Below are 15,995 nucleotides of genomic sequence, written 5' to 3' on the forward strand. Positions count from 1 at the left end.
TGTGTTGCCGCATCCTGTAGTCACACAAGGCTAATATAATCTATCATTGATCCTTACTGGTCTCCCTTCTGCATACATCTAGGGTAGGATTGATGTAAGCTGCAAATATATTTTTTAATACTGTGTTCATAGGGTTATGACTTATGAACTCAAAACCTCTTGGCTCTGACCATATTAAGTTCATGCTCCGTCCAGTTACTCCAAAAGTCTGAACTAATGTGGGAAGGGGGATAGGAGATATGTTTCAAAAATCCTTCTACTCCATAAAACTCACAACTTATCGACACCGCACTACTTGTACTAGGAGGGGAATAATGTGTAGATGATTGAACTCCAAAATACTAGGTTGTCTGAATAGTAACACTCTACATTGCACAAGAAACATATGAGAGAGAACAATAATAATTCGGTGTCATGACTACTTCTGTGCACTCCTTTTAAGATCGTCAGCTATTCTTGGACTATTCAAACATCTTAGATTAGAGTCGTTTGGGCTCGTTTCATCTTTGCAAACTCGACCAACCTATCGACTTATCACAGAACCACCTTGGCAAGTTCTAGTTTGCCAAAGCGCACCATCTATGCCAGCAGAAGCGGTGTCTTGGTGGCGTGAAGAAGCTCCACACCACAGAGCACCTTGGTTCCTTGCATCCATGCGACCATACCACCCAACACAGCGTCAACATAGCCGATGTTGTCTCCTCCAAAGAACGGCTTCCCCTTGGAGCATTCCCTCAAGGCCCCCTCTAGCATCTCCACCCCTGCAAGCGTTTGCTTCGTCCCTTTGTCTTTCTCCTTGTCTGTCTTGCCCACGCAAACATCTTCCACCATGGTGCAACTAGCTGCAAACACATATGCATATACACAAACAATATATATTACGAACTACATTGACAAACTAATAAAACTAGCACATGCACCAGTAATGGTAATAAATGGTGAACCTTGTTGTCAACGTAGGCTGCCCAGAATCGAGCCCTAGCACGTTGGTAGGCGTCGGCGGGGAGGAGGGATGGTCCCATCCCACGGTAGACCTCGTCAGTGTACTCCAAGATGGCGAGCGATTCGCAGATGGGCACGCCGTTGTGGATGAGCACGGGCACCTTCTTGTTCACCGGGTTTGACACGAGGAGAAGGTCACTCTTGTTGGCAAGGTCCTCTTCGTGGTACTCGTAGCTCAAACCCTTGAAGTTGAGCGCGAGCCTCACTCGCAGCGCGAATGGTCCCCTCCATGTCCCCAGAAGCTTTAGCTCTTGCGCATCTCCCCTTGCTGCCCCTTCTTCCTACGCCGGAACTAAATGACGGAGGGAACATATATACATTTTGAGCACAACTATACCGTACATACCTTGCCGCCGGTTGCCGAGTAGGGAGTGGAGGACGAGCAAACGATGAGCTTGCGGTTCGCAGACGCCAGATGGTGAGGAATGCAGGAAGCGTGGGCTTGACCGTAGTCCGGCTGTTACCGGCGGACTCGTGGGTGCTGCCAGCAGGGCGACCCGAGGAAAAGCGAGCCCATGAAGCGCCATGGCGTATGTGCGTGCACACGTACGTAGGTACTCTTTGTATATAATCGTGTTTGTTTGATTTGTAACCAGGGCGATTGGTAGCTCCAAAGCGAGCCCGTCTCTTTCCAAATAAAGTTGTGTGGAGTACTTGCTCTGTTGTCATGTGCGTTTGCCCCCGCCAATCATTCGTTGCTTCCAGAGAGGGTCCTATATCTCCACTGAGCGGCCGAATTTCGTGTTTTGATCCTTTTTGGAAAGAATTTCAGGATCTGATCCCTGTTGCTAAAATTTTTGAGATTTGACCCTTTTGCTACCGCCAGGGCCCCTGGCGGTAGGGTTAGATAGCCTACCGCCACGGCCCATGGCGGTAGGGGTGCGACGGAGGGGGACGGCGGCCGTTTGACTGCGCTGACGTGGATAAGTACCTACCGCCAGAGGCCCTGGCGGTAGCATGTGCGACCCTACCGCCAAAGACCATGGCGGTAGGGTCCTGTGTTTTCAGTGTAATGTTTCTGTAACGAAGAATTTAAGGGCCCTGGCGGTAGGCTGTGCGACCCTACCGCCAGAGCCCATGGCGGTAGGGTCCTATGTTTTTAGTGCAAAGTTTCTGTAACGAAGAATGGAAGGGCCCTGGCGGTAGGTTGTCTGACCCTACCGCCAGGGTCCTTGGCAGTAGGGTCCTGTGTTTTATGATTTTAAGTTCATTTGCTTGCTTCTTTTCAAATTCAATATGACAGTAATATTATAGCAAGTTTCACAAATATGACAACAATATCACAGATCTCAAACAATTAAACTTGGGCATCACATACACATTAACAAATTTGAAGTGCATAGAACATTTCAAACGAACTTCAACTAATTAGTAAACGGAGTTCCACATAGTTTCACAAATAGCAAACACATAGATCCACAAATAGCAAACACATAGTTCCACGTAGTTTCATAACCACTAGACAAGTTCAACCAAACGAAGTTCAACCAAACTAAAAGAGCCAACTATCGAAGAGCATAATCAGTTGCTCCTTCCCCTCTTGGAGGTACGGTCCTCGGTACTCTTTGAACGAGTCTCTTCGGTCTTCTTCTTGGGCCGTCGAGGAACCGGTCTCTGGAAAGGGTCCAGACTCAGCAAATCCTTCTTCTTCGGATTCCTCTTCTTCGGCAGCTGAGATGCTTGAGATGTTTGAGTTGGTGGAGGTCCATAATCTTCATCGTACTCCTCCTCCCCGTTGCTCTCATCCTCCTCCTCCCCTTCTTCATATGTGGCCTCCTCCTCCTCCTCCTCCTCCTCCTCCCCAACCAACCTAGATGACGAGGGAGCATGGATCGATGAGCCGATGAGACCCTGTGCGGCTACAGGCTGATAAGCTTCAACTGAACCAGCTCCAGCACACCCAAGCAGCCCTACCAGCTTGCGACAACGCTGCACGAACTTCTACACTCATAATGAAGCAAGGTCATAATAAGTATCAGATCAACTGATTGCAAGTGAACAAGATGCATCTGTTTCGAGGAGGCTGAAATTGTACCTTCATCGCCCCCCTGACTCTGGTATCCGATTCTACGCTCCCGGGAAGATCACCTAGTGCATCTGAGGCATCGAAGATGCATCTGTTCAGCTCACCGGACTACAACGGCATAAGTCAGTCACGATGAAGAATAAAATATTTTAAAATCAACCGTCGGTTCGAACTTACCACTCTGTTGATGAGGGGTGCAAACTCCCTAAATCCACTGTGCATGTCTCTGATGCCGGTCTCGTATGCCTGTTCATCAAGGTCAGCCCACTCCAGCTCCGCGATGTCTTCCGCCGTCCATCGAGGCCTGAGACGAAGACGGTGCTTCTGGCCATCATCGTACCACCTCATATGTCGGCCCAGGTAATCATCCCAGTTAGTCACTCTCCTCTCCACGTCTTTACGGTACCTCCGTCGGTGCCACGCCTCCACATGAGTGTTGGGTTTCGTAGTAATTTCAAAAAATTTCCTACGCACACGCAAGATCATGTGATGCATAGCAACGAGGGGGAGAGTATTGTCTACGTACCCAACGCAGACCGACTGCGGAAGCGATGACACGACGTAGAGGAAGTAGTCGTACGTCTTCACGATCCAACCGATCAAGCACCGAAACTATGGCACCTCCGAGTTCAAGCACACGTTCAGCTCGATGACGATCCCCGGACTCCGATCCAGCAAAGTGTCGGGGAAGAGTTCCGTCAGCACGACGGCGTGGTGACGATCTTGATGTACTACAGCAGCAGGGCTTCGCCTAAACTCCGCTACAGTATTATCGAGGTATGTGATGGCAGGGGGCACCGCACACGGCTAAGGAATAGATCACGTGGATCAACTTGTGTGTCTAGAGGTGCCCCCTGCCTCCGTATATAAAGGAGTAGAGGGAGGGAGGCTGGCCGGCCAAGGAGGAGGGCACAGGAGAGTCCTACTCCCTCTAGGAGTAGGATTCCCCCCCCCCCCCAATCCTAGTCGGAATAGGATTCGCGGAGGGGGAAAGAGGAGGAGGGGGCCGGCCACCTCTCCTAGTCCTAATAGGACTAGGGGAAGGGGGAGGCGCACAGCCCATCTAGGGCAGCCTCTTCTCTTTTCCACCAAGGCCCACTATGGCCCATATAGCTCCCGGGGGGTTCCGGTAACCCTCCCGGTATTCCGGTAAAATCCCGATTTCACCCGGAACACATCCGATATCCAAACATAGGCTTCCAATATATCAATATTTACGTCTCGACCATTTCGAGACTCCTCGTCATGTCCATGATCACATCCGGGACTCCGAACAACCTTCGGTACATCAAAATGCATAAACTCATAATATAACTGTCATCGTAACCTTAAGCGTGCGGACCCTACGGGTTCGAGAACAATGTAGACATGACTGAGACACGTCTCCGGTCAATAACCAATAGCGGGACCTGGATGCCCATATTGGCTCCTACATATTCTACGAAGATCTTTATCGGTCAGACCGCATAACAACATACGTTGTTCCCTTTGTCATCGGTATGTTACTTGCCCGAGATTCGATCGTCGGTATCCAATACCTAGTTCAATCTCGTTACTGGCAAGTCTCTTTACTCGTTCCGTAATACATCATCTCACAACTAACATATTAGTTGTAATGCTTGCAAGGCTTATGTGATGTGTATTACCGAGAGGGCCCAGAGATACCTCTCCGACAATTCGGAGTGACAAATCCTAATCTCGATATACGCCAACCCAACATCTACCTTCGGAGACACCTGTAATGCTCCTTTATAATCACCCAGTTACGTTGTGACATTTGGTAGCACCCAAAGTGTTCCTCCGGCAAACGGGAGTTGCATAATCTCATAGTCATAGGAACATGTATAAGTCATGAAGAAAGCAATAGCAACATACTAAACGATCGTGTGCTAAGCTAATGGAATGGGTCATGTCAATCAGATCATTCAACTAATGATGTGACCTCGTTAATCAAATAACAACTCATTGTTCATGGTTAGGAAACATAACCATCTTTGATTAACGAGCTAGTCAAGTAGAGGCATACTAGTGACACTTTGTTTGTCTATGTATTCACACATGTATTATGTTTCCGGTTAATACAATTCTAGCATGAATAATAAACATTTATCATGATTATAAGGAAATAAATAATAACTTTATTATTGCCTCTAGGGCATATTTCCTTCAGTCTCCCACTTGCACTAGAGTCAATAATCTAGATTACATTGTAATGATTCTAACACCCATGGAGCTTTGGTGCTGATCATGTTTTGCTCGTGGAAGAGGCTTAGTCAACGGGTCTGCAACATTCAGATCCGTATGTATCTTGCAAATCTCTATGTCTCCCACCTGGACTAGATCCCGGATGGAGTTGAAGCGTCTCTTGATGTGTTTGGTCCTTTTGTGAAATCTGGATTCCTTTGCCAAGGCAATTGCACCAGTATTGTCACAAAAGATTTTCATTGGACCCGATGCATTAGGTATGACACCTAGATCGGATATGAACTCCTTCATCCAGACTCCTTCGTTCGCTGCTTCCGAAGCAGCTATGTACTCCGCTTCACAAGTAGATCCCGCTACGACGCTTTGTTTAGAACTGCACCAACTGACAGCTCCACCGTTTAATGTAAACACATATCCGGTTTGCGATTTAGAATCGTCCGGATCAGTGTCAAAGCTTGCATCAACGTAACCTTTTACGGTGAGCTCTTTTTCACCTCCATATACGAGAAACATATCCTTAGTCCTTTTCAGGTATTCCAGGATGTTCTTGACCGCTGTCCAGTGATCCACTCCTGGATTACTTTGGTACCTCCCTGCTAAACTTATAGCAAGGCACACATCAGGTCTGGTACACAGCATTGCATACATGATAGATCCTATGGCTGATGCATAGGGAACATCTTTCATATTCTCTCTACCTTCTGCAGTGGTCGGGCATTGAGTCTTACTCAACTTCACACCTTGTAACACAGGCAAGAACCCTTTCTTTGCTTGATCCATTTTGAACTTCTTCAAAATTTTGTCAAGATATGTGCTTTGTGAAAATCCAATTAAGCGTCTTGATCTATCTCTATAGATCTTAATACCTAATATGTAAGCAGCTTCACCGAGGTATTTCATTGAAAAACTTTTATTCAAGTATCCCTTTATGCTATCCAGAAATTCTATATCATTTCCAATTAGCAATATGTCATCCACATATAATATCAGAAATGCTACAGAGCTCCCACTCACTTTCTTGTAAATACAGGCTTCTCTGAAAGTCTGTATAAAACCAAATGCTTTGATCACACTATCAAATCGTTTATTCCAACTCCGAGAGGCTTGCACCAATCCATAAATGGATCGCTGGAGCTTGCACACTTTGTTAGCTCCCTTTGGATCGACAAAACCTTCCGGTTGCATCATATACAACTCTTCTTCCAGAAATCCATTCAGGAATGCAGTTTTGACATCCATCTGCCAAATTTCATAATCATAAAATGTGGCTATCGCTAACATGATTCGGACGGACTTAAGCATCGCTACGGGTGAGAAGGTCTCATCGTAGTCAATCCATTGAACTTGTCGAAAACCTTTCGCGACAAGTCGAGCTTTGTAGACAGTAACATTACCATCAGCGTCAGTCTTCTTCTTGAAGATTCATTTATTCTCAATTGCTTGCCGATCATCGGGCAAGTCAACCAAAGTCCATACTTTGTTCTCATACATGGAACCCATCTCAGATTTCATGGCTTCAAGCCACTTTGCGGAATCTGGGCTCACCATCGCTTCTTCATAGTTCGTAGGTTCATCATGATCTAGTAGCATGACTTCCAGAACTGGATTACCGTACCACTCTGGTGCGGATCTTACTCTGGTTGATCTACGAGGTTCAGTAGTATCTTGTTCTGAAGTTTCATGATCATTATCATTAACTTCCTCACTTATTGGTGTAGGTGTCGCAGAAACAATTTTCTGTGACGTACTACTTTCCAACAAGGGAGTAGGTACAGTTACCTCGTCAAGTTCTACTTTCCTCCCACTCACTTCTTTCGAGAGAAACTCCTTCTCAAGAAAGTTTCTGAATTTAGCAACAAAAGTCTTTCCTTCGGATCTGTGATAGAAGGTGTATCCAATAGTTTTCTTTGGATATCCTATGAAGACACATTTCTCTGATTTGGGTTCGAGCTTATCAGGTTGAAGCTTTTTCACATAAGCATCGCAGCCCCAAACTTTCAGAAACGACAACTTTGGTTTCTTGCCAAACCATAGTTCATAAGGCGTCGTCTCAACGGATTTTGATGGTGCCCTATTTAACGTGAATGCGGCCGTCTCTAAAGCATAACCCCAAAATGATAGCGGTAAATCAGTAAGAGACATCATAGATCGCACCATATCTAGTAAAGTACGATTACGACGTTCGGACACACCATTACGTTGTGGTGTTCCGGGTGGCGTGAGTTGCGAAACTATTCCACAGTTTTTCAAATGTACACCAAACTCGTAACTCAAATATTCTCCTCCACGATCAGATCGTAGAAACTTTATTTTCTTGTTACGATGATTTTCAACTTCACTCTGAAATTCTTTGAACCTTTCAAATGTTTCATATTTATGTTTCATTAAGTAAATATACCCATATCTGCTTAAATCATCTGTGAAGGTGAGAAAATAACGATATCCGCCACGAGCCTCAATATTCATCGGACCACATACATCGGTATGTATGATTTCCAACAAATCTGTTGCTCTCTCCATAGTACCGGAGAACGGTGTTTTAGTCATCTTGCCCATGAGGCACGGTTCGCAAGTACCAAGTGATTCATAATCAAGTGGTTCCAAAAGTCTATCAGTATTGAGTTTCTTCATGCGCTTTATACCGATATGACCTAAACGACAGTGCCACAAATAAGTTGCACTTTCATTATCAACTCTGCATCTTTTGGCTTCAACATTATGAATATGTGTATTACTACTATCGAGATTCAATAAAAATAGACCACTCTTCAAGGGTGCATGACCATAGAAGATATTACTCATATAAATAGAACAACCATTATTGTCTGATTTAAATGAATAACCGTCTCGCATTAAACAAGATCCAGATATAATGTTCATGCTCATCGCTGGCACCAAATAACAATTATTTAGGTCTAATATTAATCCCGAAGGTAGATGTAGAGGTAGTGTGCCGACCGCGATCACATCGACTTTGGAACCGTTTCCCACGCGCATCGTCACCTCGTCCTTAGCCAATCTTCGCTTAATCCGTAGCCCCTGTTTCGAGTTGCAAATATTAGCAACAGAACCAGTATCAAATACCCAGGTGCTACTGCGAGCATTAGTAAGGTACACATCAATAACATGTATATCACATATACCTTTGTTCACTTTGCCATCCTTCTTATCCACCAAATACTTGGGGCAGTTCCGCTTCCAATGACCAGTCTGCTTGCAGTAGAAGCACTCAGTTTCAGGCTTAGGTCCAGACTTGGGTTTCTTCTCTTGAGCAGCAACTGGCTTGCCGTTCTTCTTGAAGTTCCCCTTCTTCTTTCCTTTGCCCTTTTTCTTGAAACTAGTGGTCTTGTTGACCATCAACACTTGATGCTCTTTCTTGATTTCTACCTCCGCAGCTTTCAGCATCGCGAAGAGCTCGGGAATAGTCTTGTTCATCCCTTGCATATTATAGTTCATCACGAAGCTCTTGTAGCTTGGTGGCAGTGATTGGAGAATTCTGTCAATGACGCAATCATCTGGAAGATTAACTCCCAATTGAATTAAGTGATTATTATACCCAGACATTTTGAGTATATGCTCACTGACAGAACTGTTCTCCTCCATCTTGCAGCTATAGAACTTATTGGAGACTTCATATCTCTCAATCCGGGCATTTGCTTGAAATATCAACTTCAACTCCTGGAACATCTCATATGCTCCATGACGTTCAAAACGTCGTTGAAGTCCCGATTCTAAGCCGTAAAGCATGGCACACTGAACTATCGAGTAGTCATCAGCTTTGCTCTGCCAGACGTTCATAACATCTGGCGTTGCTCCAGCAGCAGGCCTGGCACCCAGCGGTGCTTCCAGGACGTAATTCTTCTATGCAGCAATGAGGATAATCCTCAAGTTACGGACCCAGTCCGTGTAATTGCTACCATCATCTTTCAACTTTCCTTTCTCAAGGAACGCATTAAAATTCAACGGAACAACAGCACGAGCCATCTATCTACAATCAACATAAACAAGCAAGATACTATCAGGGACTAAGTTCATGATAAATTTAAGTTCAATTAATCATATTACTTAAGAACTCCCACTTAGATAGACATCCCTCTAATCCTCTAAGTGATCACGTGATCCAAATCAACTAAACCATGTCCGATCATCACGTGAGATGGAGTAGTTTCATCGGTGAACATCATTATGTTGATCATATCTACTATATGATTCACGCTCGACCTTTCGGTCTCCGTGTTCCGAGGCCATATCTGTATATGCTTGGCTCGTCAAGTATAACCTGAGTATTCTGCGTGCGCAACTGTTTTGCACCCGTTGTATTTGAACGTAGAGCCTATCACACCCGATCATCACGTGGTGTCTCAGCACGAAGAACTTTCGCAACGGTGCATACTCAGGGAGAACACTTCTTGATAATTTAGTGAGAGATCATCTTATAATGCTACCGTCAATCAAAGCAAGATAAGATGCATAAAAGATAAACATCACATGCAATCAATATAAGTGATATGATATGGCCATCATCATCTTGTGCATGTGATCTCCATCTCCGAAGCACCGTCATGATCACCATCGTCACCGGCGCGACACCTTGATCTCCATCGTAGCATCGTTGTCGTCTCGCCAATCTTATGCTTCCACGACTATCACTACCGTTTAGTAATAAGGTAAAGCATTACATCGCGATTGCATTGCATACAATAAAGCGACAATCATATGGCTCCTGCCAGTTGCCGATAACTCGGTTACAAAACATGATCATCTCATACAATAAATTCAGCATCATGCCTTGACCATATCACATTACAACATGCCCTGCAAAAACAAGTTAGACGTCCTCTACTTTGTTGTTGCAAGTTTTACGTGGCTGCTACGGGCTTAAGTAAGAACCAATCTCACCTACGCATCAAAACCACAACGATAGTTTGTCAAATAGACTCCGTTTTAACCTTCGCAAGGACCGGGCGTAGCCATACTTGGTTCAACTAAAGTTGGAGAGACAGTCGCCCGCAAGCCATCTCTGTGCAAAGCACGTCGAGGGAACCGGTCTCGCGTAAGCGTACGCGTAAGGTTGGTCCGGGTCGTCTCGTCCAACAATACCGCCGAACCAAAGTATGACATGCTGGTAGGCAGTATGACTTGTATCGTCCACAACTCACTTGTGTTCTACTCGTGCATATAACATCAACATAAATAACCTGGCTCGGATGCCACTGTTGGGTTTCGTAGTAATTTCAAAAAATTTCCTACGCACACGCAAGATCATGTGATGCATAGCAACGAGGGGGAGAGTGTTGTCTACGTACCCAACACAGACCGACTGCAGAAGCGATGACACGACGTAGAGGAAGTAGTCGTACGTCTTCACGATCCAACCGATCAAGCACCGAAACTACGGCACCTCCGAGTTCGAGCACACGTTCAGCTCGATGACGATCCCCGGACTCCGATCCAGCAAAGTGTCGGGGAAGAGTTCCATCAGCACGACGGCGTGGTGACGATCTTGATGTACTATAGCAGCAGGGCTTCGCCTAAACTCCGCTACAGTATTATCGAGGTATATGGTGGCAGGGGGCACCGCACACGGCTAAGGAATAGATCACGTGGATCAACTTGTGTGTCTAGAGGTGCCCCCTGCCTCCGTATATAAAGGAGTAGAGGGAGGGAGGATGGCCGGCCAAGGAGGAGGGCACAGGAGAGTCCTACTCCCTCTAGGAGTAGGATTCCCCCCCCCCCAATCCTAGTCGGAATAGGATTCGCGGAGGGGGAAAAGAGGAGGAGGGGGCCGGCCACCTCTCCTAGTCCTAATAGGACTAGGGGAAGGGGGAGGCGCACAGCCCATCTAGGGCAGCCTCTTCTCTTTTCCACCAAGGCCCACTATGGCCCATATAGCTCCCGGGGGGTTCCGGTAACCCTCCCGGTATTCCGGTAAAATCCCGATTTCACCCGGAACACATCCGATATCCAAACATAGGCTTCCAATATATCAATCTTTACGTCTCGACCATTTTGAGACTCCTCGTCATGTCCATGATCACATCCGGGACTCCGAAAAACCTTCGGTACATCAAAATGCATAAACTCATAATATAACTGTCATCGTAACCTTAAGCGTGCGGACCCTACGGGTTCGAGAACAATGTAGACATGACTGAGACACGTCTCCGGTCAATAACCAATAGCAGGACCTGGATGCCCATATTGGCTCCTACATATTCTACGAAGATCTTTATCGGTCAGACCGCATAACAACATACGTTGTTCCCTTTGTCATCGGTATGTTACTTGCCCGAGATTCGATCGTCGGTATCCAATACCTAGTTCAATCTCGTTACCGGCAAGTCTCTTTACTCGTTCCGTAATACATCATCTCACAACTAACATATTAGTTGTAATGCTTGCAACGCTTATGTGATGTGTATTACCGAGAGGGCCCAGAGATACCTCTCCGACAATTCGGAGTGACAAATCCTAATCTCGATATACGCCAACCCAACATCTACCTTCGGAGACACCTGTAATTCTCCTTTATAATCACCCAGTTACGTTGTGACGTTTGGTAGCACCCAAAGTGTTCCTCCGGCAAACGGGAGTTGCATAATCTCATAGTCATAGGAACATGTATAAGTCATGAAGAAAGCAATAGCAACATACTAAACGATCGTGTGCTAAGCTAATGGAATGGGTCATGTCAATCAGATCATTCAACTAATGATGTGACCTCGTTAATCAAATAACAACTCATTGTTCATGGTTAGGAAACATAACCATCTTTGATTAACGAGCTAGTCAAGTAGAGGCATACTAGTGACACTTTGTTTGTCTATGTATTCACACATGTATTATGTTTCCGGTTAATACAATTCTAGCATGAATAATAAACATTTATCATGATTATAAGGAAATAAATAATAACTTTATTATTGCCTCTAGGGCATATTTCCTTCAATGAGTCTTATGCTCCTCTCCCCAGTCTGTGATCGACTGATTCTTCTGCCGGCTCATCCTGCAAGGCATAAGCAACAAGAATCATCATAAGCGCAATGAGATCATCATAAGCAACAACAAACATGATAATCTCACGGAGAACAAAGAGCTCACAGGTGGAGCGCGTGGCCACCGGTATCGGTGGGCCGGCCCGGTGGGGTATGCTGATAAATCCCAAACTGCGTGGCCACGCGTTGTGGCAAATGCCACTCGACAGCGTACACACAGATCATGGGCACGATGCACCGCCAGAGACCACGGTCCGCATCGCACATCACGTTCAGATCAAAGTCCCACTGTCGTTCTTGTCGATACGGGCACCAAATTACCTATTACATATACCTTGGTAAGTTCGCACTCTCGGTCAATAGTGGAATCAAAGAGAAAGGTGTTGGGCGAGTTCATATACCTGCGTATGCGTCAAAGCGTCCAACTCGTTGGTGTATGTCTTGTACAAAGTCTTGTTTAGGCCCGTGTAGAGTTTGACAACGTCCCACTCGTAAGCTACGGTGGGGTTTCGAGTCTCGTCGCCTTCTTCGCCATAGTCTTCCCATGGGCGTCTTCGCAACTTCTCTGGACGCCCCACCGGCAGCCGCTCCCACATCCAAATGGAGAAGGCCTAGACAAAGCCACCCATATTGGACTTGTCTCCCGTCCTCTGCGTTGCATCGTCAAGCTGCAAAACATCAAATGAGGATCAGATATAAGAAAATGTCATGGACACACTTTCCTAGGTAGGTACGCAATTAGACACTCTCTTACCGAACGGTATAGGTAGGCGAGAGATGTCGTCCCCCAACTGTACCCTGCATCCCAGTCCGCTAGGAAGAACAGAAACGCCCAGTTGGCAGAGTTCTCGAAGCTGTCTGGAAACACGACCTCCGAGAGAATATACCACAGATAGGCCCTCGCGTACAACTCCACAGTCGCCTCATCTGCGCCTTGGGGGCATGTCTTCCGGTGCTCCGAGAGCCAGATCAACGGCACACCGGATGTACGGTTACTCTTGGCACCGGGGCAGTCGCCGATGAGGGTGGTGACCCTCTCCTGCCAGTTGGCCCTCTCCACTCGACCGGTGAGTGCATGACCCTCGATCGGCATTGCAGTAATCATCCCCCAGTCCTCTAGGGTCACCGTCATCTCCCCGCATGGCAGATGGAAAGAATGGGTCTCCGGTCTCCAACGGTCAATCAGAGCTGTGAGAGCCGCGTGGACAAGCGTCGGCGGCTGACGCTTGAACTGCAGCATGAAACCCAACAGATGGGCTTTCTTGAAGAACGGCGCGTAGCGCTCGTCGTAGTCCATATGCCCATGAACCCCGTGACCCCTCATGCGCAGTGGCTGGAGCGTCTGTCAAAAAGTGAACGCCAAAAAGTTAGGAAATCATTTTCATTAATCCAAGAACTTTGATCAAAATTTCTTTCATATCACTTACCTCTCTGTTCTCTATGAAACGGGCACGATGACCCTTGTCGAATGCCCAGTCCAGCATGGAGTACCGTTGGCCGATGTTGTCCGCAAGAGGTGGCCACCTTAATAGAGTTTCATAAACAAAAGCACCATAAGCATAAGCATACATAAATAAAAATGAATTCAAATCATATCAAAATAAAATTTTAAGCATATTCCTCCAACAACATCTACTACACATGATGGATCAAATCATATCAACATGCATCATATCAAAAAAATCCTCCAACATACATCATATCATCATATTTTCAAATATTTTTTTCCAAACAACATCTTCATATCATCATATCAACATGCATCATCAAACTAGGGTTCATATTCACACTAAACCATATCATCGTATCAACATGCATCATCAAACTAGGGTTCATCCCCATATCAACATTACATCATAATTTTTTTAACAAAAAAAATTATGAACTAGGGTTCATCTTCACACTAACATATGAACTATTGATTAGAGTTCATATCCAATACCACTACTTACTAAAGAACTAAGAACTACAACTACAATCAATCTTAGGTGAAAAAAAATCCAATCTAAGTTCAAAAACATGAGGGATTTCAAGAAAATAATGCGTCGAATCGGAAGCAAGTTTGCAAAAACTAATTGGAGGGATCGGAGGAGCTTACGGTTCTCTCCTCGGGGCCATCTCGATCCGCCAAAACGGTGAAGAATCGGTGAAGATCCAAGGGGAGGAGTGGAGGAGATGAGAGAGGGAGAGAGGGGCGACTTGGGGGAGAATATGAGCAACTGCCGACGGGGGGAGGGGGAGGGGTGGGGAGATGGGCAGGGGCGCGGGGTTTTCTGCGCAAATAACTGCCCGGACCCTACCGCCAGGGCCCCCAATGGCAGGGTTAGACATCCTACCGCCAGGGCCCCTGGCGGTAGGGTGCGACGGAGGGGGACGGCGCCGTCTCCGCGCGCTGACGTGGATAAGTTTCCTACCGCCATGGGCCGTGGCGGTAGGCTATCTAACCCTACCGCCAGAGGCCCTGGCGGTAGGAAAAAGGGTCAAATCGCGAAAAAAATTCAAACAGGGGTCAGATCCTGCAATTGTTACCAAAAAGGGTCAAAACACGAAATTCGGCCCCACTGAGCTGCACGAGTGCACCTGCCAGTCACGGTAGCATCGATGTCCACTGTAAGAAACCTGTCTTGTGGCCGGCTTCCGCTGCATATATGCTATCCGAGATAGTAAGAGTTTGTTTAGTAGCATTCTCCTCTGATACATACTGAGTATAGACATGTTTAGTGCATGCATTTGCTGTTGTTTGGTAGCGTTGTATGTGCTGAGACATGCTGAGCTGAGAGTTTGTTTGACAGCCTACATATATTTAGACATGCCGAACAATTTTGAATTTTGAATATTTTTTAAAAACATGATCAATTTATTTAAACATGAACAAAATTTATGAAGATTTTTTGAAAATTTACAAAAATTGGAATTTTGAAAATATTACAAATATGACTTTTTTTAAAATTCTGAACAATTTTTGAAAATTAAAAAAAATTAAAAATCTGTTTTTTTTGCAAATTAATCATAATTTGGAATTTTGAACATTTTTTGAAAATATAACAAAAAATTGAAGTTATGGACCTTTTTGTGAACATGTAGTCACTTGCTTCGCTCGTGCATGCTGACCAGCGAATGACGGTTAGGGTGTTCTCTCTTCGTGCATGCTATGATGGTATTCAGGCAGAGCGCGTGCATGTTGAGAATGCTCCATGCAAGCTACCAAACACCCAAAAGTGAATTGGGTAGGGAACTTTTGCCCTCACGCCCTTCATGCACCCTATCAAACACACATTATTGTTCTTGTCAGCCAATGCATGAAGCAGCTGATCGAGGCCTGTGGCTTCGTCTAGTAGACAGAAGAAATCTTATTTGCCGCTCAATGCGGTAAAGTGACAGACAATCACACAACTGTCCGCTGCCGCAGCCACCTACTGGTCCGGCCCGTTTAGATTCCTATTACACAGTTTTCAGTCTTGGGACATGTTTTTTCCGGTTTTTATTATTGATTTTCCATTTTGTATTTCTTTCTTGCCTCAAAATTTGTTCTTTTCTTTTATTTTTTTATTTTTACGTTTTATTTTCTAAAAATCACAGTTTATAAAAGTGTTTTCGAAAATTTTAAATTATTATCATTTTTAAAACATGTTTGCATTATTCCAAAAATGTTCAGAAAATTCATGGTTCACAAAAAAATGTTCTCTTTTTTGAAAAATGATTTTAGTTTTTAAGAATATGTTCACCAAAAGGTTTTATTTTTTTTAGAATTTTAAAAATATTAAAAA

The 15,995-nt window shown here is 45.2% G+C and overlaps 2 protein-coding genes and 1 pseudogene across 2 annotated transcripts; all 3 read right to left on the reverse strand.

Annotated features, from left to right (window-relative positions):
- Positions 1 to 474: 474 nt before the first annotated feature.
- LOC125513082 (putative glutathione S-transferase GSTU6) lies at positions 475 to 1,529 on the reverse strand (annotated as a pseudogene).
- Positions 1,530 to 2,523: 994 nt separating this feature from the next.
- Positions 2,524 to 12,495, reverse strand: LOC147966666 (uncharacterized). The gene is made up of 5 exons (XM_087527346.1): positions 12,335 to 12,495; positions 12,188 to 12,239; positions 3,206 to 3,463; positions 3,038 to 3,136; positions 2,524 to 2,943 (listed from the first exon to the last, which is right to left on the reverse strand). The coding sequence occupies exons 1-5, from the start codon at positions 12,493 to 12,495 to the stop codon at positions 2,524 to 2,526; spliced, it is 990 nt and encodes a 329-aa protein (XP_087383472.1).
- Positions 12,496 to 12,839: 344 nt separating this feature from the next.
- On the reverse strand, positions 12,840 to 14,346 carry LOC147966667 (serine/threonine-protein phosphatase 7 long form homolog). Its single transcript, XM_087530913.1, has 4 exons — positions 14,327 to 14,346; positions 13,656 to 13,752; positions 12,983 to 13,570; positions 12,840 to 12,896 (listed from the first exon to the last, which is right to left on the reverse strand). Exons 1-4 carry the CDS (start codon positions 14,344 to 14,346, stop codon positions 12,840 to 12,842), a joined length of 762 nt encoding a protein of 253 aa, XP_087387039.1.
- Between the last annotated feature and the right edge of the window lie 1,649 nt (positions 14,347 to 15,995).

The sequence above is a fragment of the Triticum urartu genome, chromosome 6A, assembly GCF_056163025.1.
Source record: "Triticum urartu cultivar PI428250 chromosome 6A, HENAU_Tu73, whole genome shotgun sequence".
Taxonomy (NCBI): Eukaryota; Viridiplantae; Streptophyta; class Magnoliopsida; order Poales; family Poaceae; genus Triticum; species Triticum urartu.